Source organism: Cottoperca gobio, chromosome 7, assembly GCF_900634415.1.
Source record: "Cottoperca gobio chromosome 7, fCotGob3.1, whole genome shotgun sequence".
In the NCBI taxonomy this organism is placed as follows: domain Eukaryota; kingdom Metazoa; phylum Chordata; class Actinopteri; order Perciformes; family Bovichtidae; genus Cottoperca; species Cottoperca gobio.
The window spans coordinates 8,324,536-8,340,680 of NC_041361.1; the positions used below are offsets into that span (position 1 = coordinate 8,324,536).

A 16,145-nucleotide genomic window follows, 5' to 3' on the forward strand; every position below is an offset into this window, starting at 1 on the left:
TTTTTAATGTCCTCTTCTGTTAAGACTAAATGTTCACATGCTTTTTGCTTTTATATTAATATATATATAGTGTGATAACTTTTATTTACCATCAAACCTTTGAGTATACAGAGCATCCACATCACTTGCCATTAATCAAAACTGATGTTTAAAGAGGAAGGTCAAGGAGTGGCTTAAAACTGCAATTTACTTTTTATGTAATCTCTTCAGCGGGGCATGGCAAGGTCAGACAACTCCACATTCTCCTGATTACAGGCTAATCAACTGCAACCATTCAACGCTGAGCAAAACAAAAGGCAAACACCCTTGAATACATTAATTTAAAACCAGGGGCCCACTTCAACTTATTTTTATCATCTGTAGCGTTTGTCACCAATCTCAATCATTATGTAACAAGGTGAATGGCTCTTTTATACTCCCACTGAGCTGCAGCACAATAATGTGGGCTCCAACCAGGAGCTGAATTTGTCTAGCATGAACCAAAGAGATATTTCACATTTAAAGACTTCATGAGAGGAAGCACAAACCGGAGGTGGCAATATGGACGTGCACACTTCCTGGAACGAAACAACCGCGTACTATGAGACTCGCATGGATAGGATGTTTTTCATATTCAACTGCATAGTCTTAACTTTAACATTAGTCTTGGGTTTACCTGGGAACTTGTGGGTTTGTTGGGTTGTTTTCAGGACCAAGAGTCTGCAAACCTTTAATAACGCCCTGCTGGTCAGTTTGGCTGCCAGTGACCTCCTGAAGTGCTCTGTGGACACGCCGCTGCTGCTCTTCTCTTTTCTGCATTACGGGAAGGGCAGCCAGGTGTCTGTGTCTGTGTGCACCCTGCAGCAGTTCACCTATGCCCTGTGCAGCTGCGTCCAGCTGCTCACGCTGGTCAGCATCAGCGTTGAGCGCTTCCAAGCCATCGCGTTTCCTTTCCAAACAGAGAGGAGGAAAGCGAGGGTCCGTCTCTGGATCCTGTCCATCTGGGCATGTGGCTTCATCCTGGCTGTAATCTCTCTGACCCTTTCCAAAAAAGCGCTTTTTTACATGCTGTGCCGTCCACACCTCGGGGATCATGGGGACGAGCGTACTCAATATTCGGATCCATTTGGACCCTACGTGTTGGTCCCGGTGTGGGGATTGTCTCTGACTGTGATTGTTATCCACTACGTGCGGATATACAAAGTTGTAAGGAAGCACAGAAAGAAAGTGTTTAGTAGGGGAGTCCAGCTGAGGCCGACTGTGTCGAAACACGTCTGGCTGAATGTCCCTGCTTCAGCACCATGGACAGCTCCGCTGGGCTTCTTCAGCCCGCTGCCTCTCCGCCGGACGGTGCTCTTGGTGGCCGAAGCCAATGCTCCCTGTGCGGGCCCGTCCACAGGAGGCGACCCGGGCGGACCTCCAGAGATTGTGGGGGCAGTGTGTCTTCTGACACCCTGGGCTAGAGAGCGGGGGAAGAAACGGATGGAGGGCAAGCTGGCCCAGCGTTTTGGGTACATCATCATTGCATTCACGCTTTTCTGGGTGCCCATGGTGGTTATTTTGCTATTGAACGTCGTCTCGTGGCAGAACACGGACAAAGTGAGTGTAGTATTTTTTTTCATTACTGTACAATACTAATATATATGAACAGAAATCCTTTTCAATGTGATTCATTTCAATCTGACGGTCCTGAAATAAATGCTTATAGTTTGTGAGGCTTCTGTGATCTCTTCCAAAGGAGCTGTACACATTAACTGTGTCAACAAAAGCTGAACATTTTAAGTAAAGTGTTTTTGCTTGGCTGTTTCTATTATTTTGATCACTCAGTGTGAAGTGCAATAATGCATCAAAGTAGTTGATTAATCAAAGAATTAACAATTTTGACAATTAAGTAATGAATCAAACTGAATCTGTATGGGTTTTAGACTGTTGGTCGGAAAGACAATATAAAGATATCACCCTCGTACCTGGGAAATTATGTTGCCCATTTTTCACTATTTTCTGCCATTTCAATGATTAAATGAATAATTATACTAATAAATTATACTATGACTCTTTTATGATATTTGTATGGCATATTATATTATTACCTTTTTATGAAATTGTTATGACTTTTCTTAATTACCCTTTTATGATATACTATACTATTATTTTTTTTATGATTTTTTGAACGACTTATGAAATACTATATGACATTTTTATGGCATAATATACTATGATTTTTTATTAAATTTCTTGTGACACACTATATGACTTTTTGATAACCTTTGTCCAACATTTCTTATGACAGACTATATTATGACTTCTCATATGACATTTCTCATCTCATACTATACCATTACTTTCCTATGCCTTAGTGCTATACTATACTACAACGTGTTTACGACATTCCTATGATCTATTATATTTATATATACTTTTGGAAAAAAAGAATAATAATAATATTTATGTATCCATAAACACAACTTTGGATGAAGCCCTGAATTTGATTGAAATCTGAAATCTATTTTAAGAGGGCATCAGTGCTGCATCCTGTGATACGTTTAAAGAAGTGCAAATAAACCAGGGGAAATGCAGGAAATGCATTTTCTAATGGAATTTGTTGAAAAAAGCTTAATATTTTGAAATGTATAAATACTGTACAAGAGCATAGTCATAGCATTAATGTCCTTAAATAACTTTGACATCAAAATGGTTTCTATAGCACAAAGCATGTAGGAGGAGTAGGTGACCGAAAGAGTAGGGAAGAATAATAATAAAGAATACAACTAGAAAATGCATTGTGAATGCTGACAGTTGAAATGCCTAAAGTCATTGCATTGCAGAAGATGAGACTTGAACCCCTGTCCCTGCAGTATCATAAGTTGTGGAGACATGTAGCACAGAATACTCATTCATATCCATAATCTACTGCCCAATTGAAATAGTAAAGGCTCTAGTAAAACTAGTTTCACAAAATCTCTGCCCGCAAGAACTGTGATCCGGAACCATGAGTGTTGTGGGTTGCGCTGGACCACGTCGGTGAGGCTCTTCAAAATTAATAAGGCACTTAGATATAGTTCTCACAGCTGGTAGCTAACAAAATAAAACCAGGTGATCATTTAAATTTTACTGTATAGTAACATCATCAAGCTAAAATAAAACCAATTTGAAATTTCTAAAATGACCATTACAAGGTAATTCACGTCGGGAACTAGATCACAAGAAACGTCCAAGAGGTTATATCACAGGTGTTATCTGCACAGAGGAGGCTGGTCCTTTTTGAAAGGCAAGAGGGAGATCATAGTATAGAAAAAGAGTAATTGGTTGAAATAAATCATTACCAAATCTCAGTTTCATTTATTAAATAATCTCGTGTTTGGAAAAAAATCCATTCCTGAAATTCTGATTAAAATGCTTCAACAGCGACTTTCATATTTTTAAGGCATTTCTTATTGCCTACTATACTCAGATTATTGTTTTGGGCTTTTTTTACTTTATCAGATAGTACAGCTGAGGATAGACAGGAAAGGGGGAGAGCGAAAGGGGACAGGATGGGGTCGGACACGGGTCGGACCCCAACCCAGGCCGCTGCGGCAAGGACCCGCTCGACCAGGTGAGCAACCGGGTCGCCCTAATACTACTATGATTTTTTATGTAATGTTTTTATGACATACTATACTTTGACTTTTTTTTATAATATTTCTTATTCTCATTCTCATACTTTACAATGACTTTTACATTATTTTTATTTTTTATGAAATACTTAACTATGACTTTTTTTAATTACATGTTTTATGGCATACCGTACTGTGACTTTTGTTAATGACGTTTTTATGACACTATACTGACTTTGTTACATTTCTTATGGCATACTATGCTTTCACTTTTTTATGACATACTATAGCATGATTCTTTTAATGATTTATTTTATAGCATACTATAGAGGACATTTTTATGACATTATACTATACTCAGACTTTTTATATGTAAGTTTTAATGGCAAACTATAAAAATAAATGTATTACCTTTTTACGACAGACTATACTATGACTTTGTTTATGACTTACTACACTTACCTAACCCTAACCCTTGATTTTTAATGGCATACTAAACTATGACTTTTTAATTAGAATGTTTTAATGCATTCTATACTATTACCTTTGTATATAATCTTTATGAAATCCTACACTATGACATTTCTTTAATGACATTTCTTATGGCATACCATAATATCGCTTTTTTAAAATAACATTTCTATGACATACTATATTATATTCCCGAACCTTTTCTGCAAGGCCCCCCTTTTGCAGATAAAAAGAATTAGATGAGAAGGAAACAATTACATAAGGAACAAATCACTTTTGGATTGGAAGTATTAAAAGTCTTTTGGTAGTTGTGACATTTTGTGTAGATTAATCGCCTGCTTTACGTTTACCTTGCAGTCAATTCACAAACCTGTCCATGCTTTGCTAGCAGTGCAGAGATGCATCTTTTATATCTGAGCTATGGTATTGAATAATGGCCAGAATATTTTTTGCAGAACATTATGTCACAGTGAAGTTGACCTTTCACCTTATGGATATAAAATGTCATCACTTCATCATTTTATTCTATCGGACATTTAGAATGAACTCTTAATGCCAAAAACGTGTTTTGTGATGTCACAATGACCTTGACCTTTGACCACCAAATCCTAATCAATCCATCCTTGAGTCCAAGTTGACATGTGAAGAAGCTCCTTATAAGATATTGCGTTTGTTAGAAAGGGACAGACGGACGGACAACCTGGAAACACATTGGCTCTGGCCAAGGCAGTCACAGATTAATCATTATTAAAATAATAATTTGGTCTCTGGATTATACTATAGCCGACCTGCAGAAACATTTTGGAATGATATTCTATTTGGTATTATTGCACTATTCTAAGCTCTCTCCTGTTTTTCCCACAGTTGATGATGGAGCTGGAGACATCTGCTATGGTGCTGACCTGTATGCAGGCTGCAGTAGATCCTCTCATCTATACTTTAGTCACCAGACAGTTTCGCTCTGAACTCAGCAAGATCCTCTCCGCCATCCCAAGGTGTCCCCTAAAACAGAGGGCCTGAAGGTTCAACACTTTATCAACATGTGGATCATGAAAATTCCAATAAAGCTAAATATGCAAATTGTTACACACTCACAAAGACACTGATTTAGAGGCAGGTGAAGAAGAAAGCCAACAGATTTTCTATTTGTGGCAGATATAGATGTTTTATCAGGCGTTTCACAGTCGGGACACAAGACAAGGTCATAAATAATATCCAACACCTGACAAGATACGCACAGCAGTAGTCTCAACAACAACAGGTGGCATAGGGGGGCAAAGCAAAGAGTGAGAGAAAATCTGACTGAGCCCAGAAAAAAGAGTACATAACAGAGAAAGAGAGACAAACACAATCACAGACCTCTGTTTTCGTTGTTTGTAAATAAAAATGCAACCATTCGACACTTTGAGCGGAAATATGCTAACATAATAATCTAAACTGTGTCATTTGAAAGTGCAGCTGACACAAAACAGCCTGTCTTGAAACAGGGAAGCAGTAAATTAGTCACATTTCATCACTGTCCTAGCAACAAAAAATACAGGGAACCTCACTTCTGCCATTACCTATGTCATACCCTTGTTGTAGTTTTCAATAGTTTCTAAATATCGGACTTGATGCTGTGAATATGAATTCAATGTCTTCAACCCCACTTTTAAAATGATACTGAAAAAGCTCTGCTTGCCTGTGCTTGTCTTTCTTTTTTTAATTCCAGGTACATTTGCGCACAGTTTGACTACACTCTAATACTGGATCTAGGCAGCTTTTGTCACTGTGTAAAGTACTACATTACCAGCAGTAGTACGAGTCTCCGGTAGGAATACCAGAGGTAAAACACATCTTCTTCAAACTCTGTAGAGTATTTTTGGCTTCTTTTAGGGGGGGGGGGGGGTACTAACCTCAGGATCAGAGGGAACTAAAGCACAACAGAGGAGTCTAATGGACCTTAGGGTCTTGTGTAGGGATGGACTGATATGGTACTAATTATACTGTATATTTTCACCCATATTGGCTAATATGATGATAATTATGTGTCTTAGTACAAATGCATGTGTAAAACTGGCTAAGCTTTTCAGATGGCTCCATATTAAGGTAAATACATTTGTCAAAAGACCATTATACATTTTGCTGCTAGTTTGACAGTTGTTAGTCAACTTCTACAGAAATAAAAAACTGTTTGACAACAGCTACATATGGGCAGACATAATATTGGACCAATTCCTGTATTGCTTTTGAAATATGCTCTTGGCTGATATGGACAATATGCTGATATATTAATGCATCTCTAGCCCTGTCTGTGTGCTCTTGATAAACATTTAATTTCATCTATGCGCAGCAGAAGTGGGTGCTTAGTCTGCTTTGACTGAAGCTGCTCCACCCTGCATTGGAGAAACCCTAGCAGTGATCTCATCCACCTAAAGACAGACCTAACCGTCTGTGTAGCCGTGGAATGACATTCAAGATGAGAAACAGGGAGATATCAACTAGGAGGTTAGAAGAGCTGAAAGGTCACCGTCCATATTTACAAAGTTCAACTTTGATGGGATTTGATGATAAGCAATACTCAAGTTACATGTTTGGGCTGTGAGTTGAGAGACCAGACAGAATAGCACATGTTTTTGGTGACAGAGATCTGTGGATGGCTCATGCCTGTGTCCTCTGTGTCTCTGTGTTCACCGTTACAACAGACTTCCCTGCTTTAAGTTCTCCAGAAGATAGAGTAAATAAAATCCTTTGAAACACCAAGGAGGACAAAAAGTACAAACACCAAGTTTTCTAACCACATAGAGTACACATACTCAACAACTTTGAAAAATGCCCGCTGAGTTTAGGGAAGAAAAAACGTTGACAGCTATAAAGACTACTGAAAGCATACTGTTGTTCACACAGGAGGTAGGGTTACAACAGGACAACAACGAGAAAGAGAGAGAGACAGACTGAGGGAGAAAGAGAGAGAGAACGAGAAGACAGCTTCACTGGTTCTGCCAAACGATGGTCAAATATTACAAAATATTCTATTAACAATATTCACAAAGAACCCGGGCTCAGGACATATTTGTGTCAGAAATTCTCAGCAAACGCCTTGTGCTTTTATCAGTAGTGATTTGAGTTCAAAATGTACTTTGTTTTTGGTTTCTTAGTTAGAGAATTTAGTTATTTGAGGTCTCTAGGGCTGCAGCAGCCAACATGTGAAGGAAAAAGAAAACGGGGAAGGAGAGGGGATTCAGAAAACTATAAAACAAATAAATCTCTTTTTACTCCAGCAACAGGCACATATCGTGTAAAAAGCTTGTAGCTGAGAATTTCAGACAGAAATGTGTACAATGGACCCTTCAGAGTGGCAGCTAATCAAATATACCATATACTGAGCCATAGAGACTTCCAGAAGAATTGAAACACAGGTTCAATCAACTGAGACGAACACAATCTCACACACACACACACACACTCACAGGCACATACCTCCTATCCAAAACGTCACAATTCCTCTATCTAGCAAAAAGTCACTTACACGCATTCACAAATATGAAAGTCATTGGTAACGCCGTCACAGACCCACCTATCATATTTCATATTTTAAAGGATTTTCACTCAGGTGGAATAATGTTGAACCTGAAAAAGAATGGTGGGATATTTATCTATCAACAGGTGAGTGATCCAAAATGACTCAAAACAAAAGGGCAAGGTTAAATCAGTGAGAAAAAAAGTTCTGATAATGTATTATTATTTTTTTCCCTTCAAGTTTTCTTCCCTTTCTCTTATATCTCCTGCTAAAAATAGATGATGAGAGTCAAACTGAAGCGGAAATCATAAAAAGGTGCGTTGTGCACAGAGACACATGACTTCCTCATCTCTGACACTTGGGAGGCACATTCTCACACGCCTCCTCATCCAAAACGACTCCCAACACATATTCTCCACTTTTTCACCCACACACACACGCGCTCACATACACGCACACATGCGTGCCAACCGCTAACATGAATACACTGTATCTAAAAGCCATCCTTCTGTCTGTACAGGGAGTCCATGTCGTTACAGTACATGACCAGCAGAGGGCAGGCTCCACCACGGCCAAACAAGGACTTTGAATGCCTTCTCCTCCATCATTCCCAGTCCTCCTCTGTCCCTCAGTCTGTCTCGATGAGTCTTTGTCTGTCTTTCTGTGTGATGCGCTTGCACTCTAGTCTTCACAGTGCGGACACCTTCACAACGTTCTGGTGGGACAGATCGCCATCAGGAGTCGTCACTGGCGGTGTTGGAATGCTGATGATTGCTGTGGTGATCTGGTTGCTCTGGCAGTTCAGGGATGCTGGACCGTCTACACGCATGTTCAGACTGGAGCGGCTACAAGACGGAAAGGAGGACAACACATTAAGGCTTAGGATAGTCCATGTCCATGTTGAAACATTTTGCTAAAAGTTACTGTTTCATGGCCCAGATCAGTAGGAAAAAAAGGAAACGAGAAACCCTCCTCATGCTTTTGACAGCGACTGTTCAAGGTCAAGTTTGCTTTTATTGTCTCCGAAAGGATAAAATCATCTTAGAAGTGCTCGTAACCAATAAAAATACTCCTTTTTTATTACCCCTTTCAAACTGAACAAACAAACTGAACAATCGACTCTTAAATCACCATTAGAGTGAATGGGTCAACACATTATATGGCACTAAAAAATGCAGGTGTTGTTGTGAAAATGTGGATTGTAGTGTCAAACCCAGTGATAATCAACACCTGACTCTGCTCTACACAGCTTTTAGCTGCTAATGGAACTGTGGACAGTTCAAACAACAGAGGGTCAAAGCAAAGGTTATCCTTGCACTTAGGAAAATTTAAATGTATTGTTTTTGGTACAAGTCATACATAAGGGACCCAAACTGTTTTTCTCTTAAATGTAAAAGCACAAATATACAGGAAACGTGTTCTGTTAATTATCTTGGAGATAACAAGTAAAATAACAAAAGATAAGCTTCAACAAACTCAAAACAAACTAATGAGGGTCGGCTTAATATGAGTCCAAGAACACATATCAGCGTAAACCATTTTGGCCGTCTGTTAACTGGAGTTCAACAGTTAATTATTATGGTCTTCTAGATTTTACAAGGTCTTTGTCCAAATTAGTTTTACCCAGTATTTTCAGTGTGTGTGGGACTCTCATGGCCTAAATACGAGGACGAGTGTATCTAACCTGAAACAACCTAATCTAAAAAGTAACGTAGGGAGAAACACATTTCTCTACAGTGAGGGAAGATTAGAATAAAATCCCAAACTGAATGATGAACTGAAATGGATGCTGAGTAAGTTATTATAGTGAACCATTTGTTCCAGGACAGTTCTAAGCTTTTGTCTGTTTTAAAGATTATTTTTACGTACAATATTGATGTTTTTATGTTTTCATTAGTTGCATAAGTATAAAGATAGGATATTAGTAGCACGTACATGTCTCCTGCCTGCCAGCCTAGACTTCAGGACTGCAATGGAAATAAGTCATGTGAATGTATTGCTATATCCTGTTAGTACTGTTTGCTGAGTACTGTATATTTAATTTATCAAATAAAATCAACCAACGATAAGCGTCAAGCAAGCTCAACACCCCCTAATATTTGATGTTAGCTGACAATCCCAGAGCTAAAAGATGAGTTCAACCTGCAATGGTAAGATGTAAGAGTATCAGTACATATCATTTACCAAATGAAAGAAAAGGTGGATCAGTGGATGGATGGCAGCCATCATTTCCTCATTGGCTTCTGAATACCAACATTATTTATCAAACACATAATTCAGATTCAGATTCCAAAACATTTTCATGGAGGCAGGTTGAGCGAACATGAGAAAACTAGAAAAGTAAACAAGTCTTTGTCTGCACATCACATCACGCTGTGTAAGAGCAACAAAGTGATTCTCAGTCATTTATCACTTTAACATCAAAGCACACACGTTGAAGGTTATTTGAGTTCTTTGCCGTGTCCTGAGCTCACCTGGTGCTGAGGGGATGGATGTGGATGGTGCTGAGCTCCTGCAAGCCTTGATGATGTGTGTGCGTGTGTGTCAAAGGCTGCAGGTGTGCGGGGGCACTGGCATTCGGTAAAGGGGTGTGGTGCTTCTTGCTTCGGCGGGTGCAGCACGTGCCCGTCACGCCATCTTGGCTGGACAGGGAAGGGCTTCGAGACGAGTAATTCTGCAGCCCCGCTTCCAGGTAGCTCTGCTGGTAATACTGCTCGTCCACAAACTCATGGTTCTACAAACAAAGACGAGGAAAACGACAGAGAGAGTCATAAAAAAAGATGTGACATTTACAACATTTAGATGTATGACCATGTACTGTATAAGGCTTGATATAGCCTGTCATTTTCTGCTTTATAGTCTGGGTCAATAACTCGTAAATGTGGGAATATATTTTTATAAAGGCGTGTGTGTGGCTCAAATATCTTTTTGTGTGTTGGAGCTAAACTCAGAATTAATTTTCCACAGTCAGTTCCTTAAAGAGGCTACAATCTCTACTTTAATATCAACAATGGATCACATGAGTGGTACAACAAAGAAATATTGATCATTGAATTATACACATTAAGCCTGGCTGGGCAGTTATTTTCAACTAATGAGTCACAGCTAGGCAGAGATGTTTGGATTATTGCACAATCCACAATTGGGTTTATCCTCATGTTAAATAAATATATTAAAATCTACATAATTTAACTTTAATTTGTGTGTGATTCTGGAAAGAAAACAAAGGTTTTGTACATTGTTTTGGTGTATCATTAGCAGAGATATTATTGCAATATTAACACTTATTATTATTATTATCATAAAAAGGTTGAATGAGTGTGTGTGTGTGTGCGAGCACTCACAGTGGTTTTCTCCAGACAGTGCAGCAGGTGGTGGTGCTGGCTCTCTAGTAGAGAGGTGGACTTTAATCGCTGCTCCTCCTCAGTGGAACTCTGCAATACACACACACGCACACACACACGTACACACGCACACATAAAATGAGTGTAATACTACAGTTTCTTTAATCAGATGTGGGAGGTGCACGGCCGGCTGCTGTCCAAGTACCTGATCTGAAAGGTTCATCTTGTATGGAAGTTGCTTCAGTTGGAGAAGGAGACAAAAGGACAACAGTGAGGTAAAATGTTACTACTGGTCACAGCTCAGCACTGAGAACAGACAGCGGTCGGGGCTGCAGTCATGCCAGTCAGACACAGGGAACATTACTATTCTGACCCTGAGATGGATGTCTACTAACATAAGTCGAGCCAGTGCATTGATCTCACTCCTAATGGATATATACTATATACAATTCGTCTACAAATTTCCATTATGACATTTGGCCTCCATCTCTGTTATTACAAAGGCTGGCTACTGGCAGATCCTTAATGACTTGTTTTCCATATTCCTTCTTTTCTATGCAGTGGCTTGTTTATGTATTTATTTGTTTGTGTATCTGTGCGTGAACAAGTGGGCGCTATTCCTAGTTCTGTAGTGGTTTGGATAGGGAGCTCATTTCTGGGCAGAGGTGAGGTGAGTCGGAGAATAAGTGGACTGCTGGGGAGCCTAATGGAGCCTCTAAGAAAGTAGAGAAGCCAGCAAAAACAACAAACGCAACATTTGATTGAATAATATTCAGCAGTTAATTTGCTTGTATTTGTAAGTACAGTGTGTTTGTATTGTTCTACTAGTCCAATAAATCATTCGACTGTTAGTTCTTTAGGAACTTATAGAAAACATTCAGCAAATAAAGATCATATTCAGAGACATAAACCACAATATGATATTATAAGGCTTTTATCGTTTGCTTTATGCACTCAAGTAATATTTGAATAAAGGATTTGGGGTTAATATCCATATATATATAAAAGGTAAGTAGTGTTTTGGGAAGAGCTAGTCCACAGAAAATGCAAATTATTCTGCTTAATTGTTATAAACATTAGCCATAACTGCCTTGGCTTAAGCCTGGGAAGATGTATCTTCAGTATATTGCAGAATACCATCATTGTTCTTGTCAGAAGTAAAGCATTGTTTGACATATACAGACTTTCAATGGGTTGCATCAGTCTTCCCAGGCAGAAACTGCGGTTGAGCTGTTTATAAAAAACAAAGCCACAAAATACTGCCCTGATCCTGCATGCTCCGCAGCACTTGCCGTAGAGTAAGTAAAATGCCATGTTTGAAAGATTTGTAGTAGCAATTTTCTGTTTGTTAAGCGGGGCGGCTGGTGTTGTAAGCTGAAGCTTCTTTGCTGAGAGGTTATATTTCTGTGCTGATGACTTGGTTTGTCCTTGCCAAGACCGCTCACCTGTTCACGCTGCTTATCTGTACCTAACACAGCGGTAAAACACAGGTGTTTACGCTGAGTTATTTCTGTCTATCTCTATACATGCGACCGCAAGTCCAGATCAGCAGTCTGTCTGGAGGCGGCTATGGCTCACCACCCAGGTGGCCGCCATACTGTAGAGGCTGGAAACAGCTTGATCTGCGGAGCGACAAAACACACTTTGTCGCTCTGCATGGTGCTGTACATGTTGTTGGTAAATAGCTGCCTTAGAATTATACTTAAGTTGGACAACCATTACTATTCTATTGAGCAAGGCATTAATCTTTAAGGAAGACTTTGGGCAGCCAATCTGTGAGCACTGAGGCTCAAAACTAATGTGATACAAGGCACATTATATATTGAACAAATAACTGTATCTATGCAAAGAAGTAAAAAGTCTTGAAGTACTGATAGAAGTTCTCTCAGTGTGGTTTACATGAAACTAGACGCTTTCTTTTTGCATTAATGCTGTGCTTGTTAGTAAAGTGGTGAAATCAATATAACAAGAGGTACATGCATTGCTCTATAAAGTTCCCACACTCCAATACAATATTAATTAAACTATAAAATTGGTAATCTTAATGAAGCATTGTGAATTCAATCTTAAATAATGCCAGATCTTCATAGGAATACTAGAATACTAAAAAACTGTTGTTGCATTTTTTTGTGCTGTTGTGTCTTGTAATCTTGAATCTTAAACTTTATCGTTCAGTAGATATGTGCAGGCAAGCTTTACTCATGACCATTTGCTTCCAATTAAGACAAATGGAAACATAACCACATATATAAAAACAACACTGCAGCCTGTGCAGTCTCAGGCAATCAATATGACTGCAATGAATTGTGCAACCCTAGCTTTGGTATAGGCACTGGTGCCATTCAGATTATGTCCTAACCATTGCTATTGAAGAAAGAGAGAGTTATAGAGACAAATAAAGAGAGGTGGAGGGAGGAAGAAGCACTTGTTTTTGTTTTTGCGCTGTGTCAGCCCCGGGCCACGATGGTGCTTGTGAACCGCAATATTTTGGTGAGGCAAAGAACATCCTTGAGTTGTGTTTACATTTCCTGCTGCACTGCCTGAAGCATGTTCCTCAGCTGGGCAGCTGGGCTCAGAGATGCTCCCATCAGAAGCGCTGCTTATCGAATGAGATCACAGTTAGCTGCTCTGATGGGACGCTGGGTGCATTCTAAGAATTGATAATTAAAGGAGCGACAAACAAGGCCTGCATCCAATGGCTTAGTTATTTCCTTACAAATCCTCAGAACCGTTTCTCCGAAGAGCAAATCGTCAGTTTAAAAATATAAATATGTCATATGTGGTTGGGTAAAACTATGAGGACAAGTGAAGCAGGGTGTCTGTGGTTCAGAGGCAGGTCTTACCGTGAACTCCAGAGCTTCATTGAAAAGGCCATTGCGCTTGCTGTGGAGGAAGGCATTGGAGGTTCCTGTCTTGGCTATTCGTATCCTAGCCAAGCGGGCTTTCTGCAAAGAGCAAGAGACCAAAGAAACCACATGTTAGACAGCGCCTACATCAAATCCTATGCCAGAATGATTGGGTATGATCTGACACAACCCACTAATTTGAGCTACAGCACTTTCACATGCTTGATATCTTAGTTCATATCTTAGTTGATATCAAACATGTGCTGCTAAAGTATTCACTCTGATCTCCTGTGATAAATTCACTCTGATCTGCTCTGATACTAATAAATGATTTATAGTGACTACACGATAACACAGTCCTTGGGTTAAAAACAGTCAGAGAGGAAACTAGAACCAAGTCCTGTATGAATTAAGCAGCGATGTATCATTCTGCATTTAAATAATGAATTACATTTATTTGGGTTGTTTTTGTGCTGCCATGTTAGCGGTTTTGTTTGGCAAAATAAATCAAGGAAGTATATCAGTAGTGTCGGCTTAAATACATCTTTAGTCATCAGAGTCGCACAGTGGGGTTGGTGCACAGTCCAGCTGCGTTTCTCTCCCTGTCTCTTTCTCTCACGCTGTCAAATCTCTCCTGTGAGGCAGTCAGCAACAGAGATGAACAAGAAGAAGCAAAGGAATACGAAAGAGGACAGATGCAATCTGGTCCTTGGAGTGACTTCTTTATGCATCAGTAGCTTTGACACAGTGGAAGGATTCAACTCCAACATCCTGGTTTCTGCTCCCCCCCCACGAAGCGCACTGTGTCTAATGAATGTGTGTGTGAAAACATGTCTGAGTGCAAATTCATTTGTGTACACAGGCCTGTGTGATAAATGAAGGTCTCAATAAATCTCTCAGTTACCAGAACAACTGCTTTTACAGGATAGTGTAATCTGAGTCACTCACTTCTCAAAGGATCGCCATTTTCCTGTCAAAGTCAAAAAGCTGGGTGTCATGCTGGCTGCAGTTACAAAGTGTGTGTGTGTTTCTGTTGCTTCGCTTTCTGCATTTTAAAATAGAATGACGGATTCATTGAGCGGAAATTGGTAGAAGGATAATGTGAGCTTTGTAAATGATGAGCAGAGAGAGCGAGAGCGAGAGCTCGTTTAGTAGGGGGCCCATGCTGGGGGGGTTAATTGAGTGTGTGGATGTGTGTTTGCATATCTCCACCATGTGTGCATGCACGCATCGTCTTCATAGCTGAATTTCCATACATTTTCTTACGAGTCATTTAGAGCAACAGCGGAAATACCTGGCTCAGTAAGAGTATGGTAATGTATGGTAATTTAAGCTCATCCCCTCACTTGAGTTTCATTTAAAACACGGTAATGTTTGTCGACCTGCAGGTAGCTCATGCTGTGATTTAGTAATCTAAAGAGAAACAGAGAAAAACAGGAGTGCATGTGGGCACACGCATGCACAACAGCCAATCTAAACTATAGCATCTATAGCACAAACTCAACTCCCTTCAAATTGTTTACCTTCTCCTGCATCTTTATCTTTTCTCTTCCGCCCTCCCTCCAGCTCTCCTTGACAACTTTTCCTCCCTGTCTTTGTGCCCTCACACTCTAACATCTATGTATCTTTTTCTTAGCTGGCACAGCATTCCCACAGGCCTTTGGGATAACCCCTCTTAATGTTCTGGCATTGTGCTCAGCCAATGGGATGCTTTCTCTGGGTTCACCACGCAAACAGCAGCCCGTGACTGTGGCGATGGTTGCCAGGCAGCAAAGGGGTAATGAAGGGTATGTTAAGAACATGTCCTGTGAGAGTGAATCTACTCTTGCAGTTCTCTGATGGATTCCCGAGGCCTTTCGAATCCGGCCGCTTGTGTCTAAGGCCCATCTGTGCTTTCAGGCAGAGCCACGGCACGACAGATTGAGCCTGGATTGCTGCTGAAGCGTCATTGAGAGCCCACAGGAGTGAACGGAAGCCGTGGACAATGGGCTTTCATTAACACCTACACATACACAGAATACCATGTGGAAGGTTAAATGGCCCAAAAGTCTATCTGCTGCAGACAGAGACACATACAGTCACATATACATCATATATCCTGGCACACACACACACACACACACACACACACACACACACACACACACACACACACACACACACACACACACATTCACACATTCACACAGCACACAGAGTGGAAATTATAGTGCTGCACTCTGTTATAGGAGATTGTGATAACAAAATAAATGCGTTTTCTTAGTACTGGAACAGTATTTCCCACACAAATAATATACTTTGGGTCTTAGGTTCACAGGAAGATGTCCTACAACAGATGATGCAGCATGAGGTGTTTGTTAAATGATTAAATATACTTTCAATACTAAATGTGTCTGGAGTCGCTCAACAG

General features: G+C 40.0%; 2 protein-coding genes across 5 annotated transcripts in view; one reads left to right on the forward strand and one right to left on the reverse strand.

The window, feature by feature from the left end:
• The first annotated feature begins 124 nt into the window (after positions 1-124).
• On the forward strand, positions 125-5,066 carry LOC115011385 (5-hydroxytryptamine receptor 1-like). The gene is made up of 2 exons (XM_029436544.1): positions 125-1,578; positions 4,911-5,066. The coding sequence occupies exons 1-2, from the start codon at positions 541-543 to the stop codon at positions 5,064-5,066; spliced, it is 1,194 nt and encodes a 397-aa protein (XP_029292404.1). The 5' UTR covers positions 125-540.
• Positions 5,067-7,808: 2,742 nt separating this feature from the next.
• LOC115011178 (potassium voltage-gated channel subfamily D member 3-like) overlaps positions 7,809-16,145 on the reverse strand; it is a 134,815-nt gene continuing 126,478 nt past the window's right edge. For 3 of the 4 annotated variants that reach the window (XM_029436208.1, XM_029436207.1, XM_029436206.1), the window contains 5 exons: positions 13,733-13,834; positions 11,095-11,127; positions 10,890-10,979; positions 10,020-10,279; positions 7,809-8,390 (listed from right to left, as the gene is read on the reverse strand). In XM_029436208.1, coding sequence (XP_029292068.1) covers positions 8,234-8,390; positions 10,020-10,279; positions 10,890-10,979; positions 11,095-11,127; positions 13,733-13,834 — 642 coding nt within the window. In that variant the 3' untranslated portion in view covers positions 7,809-8,233. The remainder of the gene's footprint in view (positions 8,391-10,019; positions 10,280-10,889; positions 10,980-11,094; positions 11,128-13,732; positions 13,835-16,145) is intronic. The other variant, XM_029436209.1, reaches the window with a different exon arrangement.

Coding starts and splice junctions, on each gene's coding strand:
- LOC115011385 (XM_029436544.1), top strand. CDS start 541: ATGGACGTGCACACTTCCTGGAACGAAACAACCGCGTACTATGAGACT. Junction 1,579..4,910: donor CGTGGCAGAACACGGACAAA/GTGAGTGTAGTA, acceptor TTTTTCCCACAG/TTGATGATGGAGCTGGAGAC.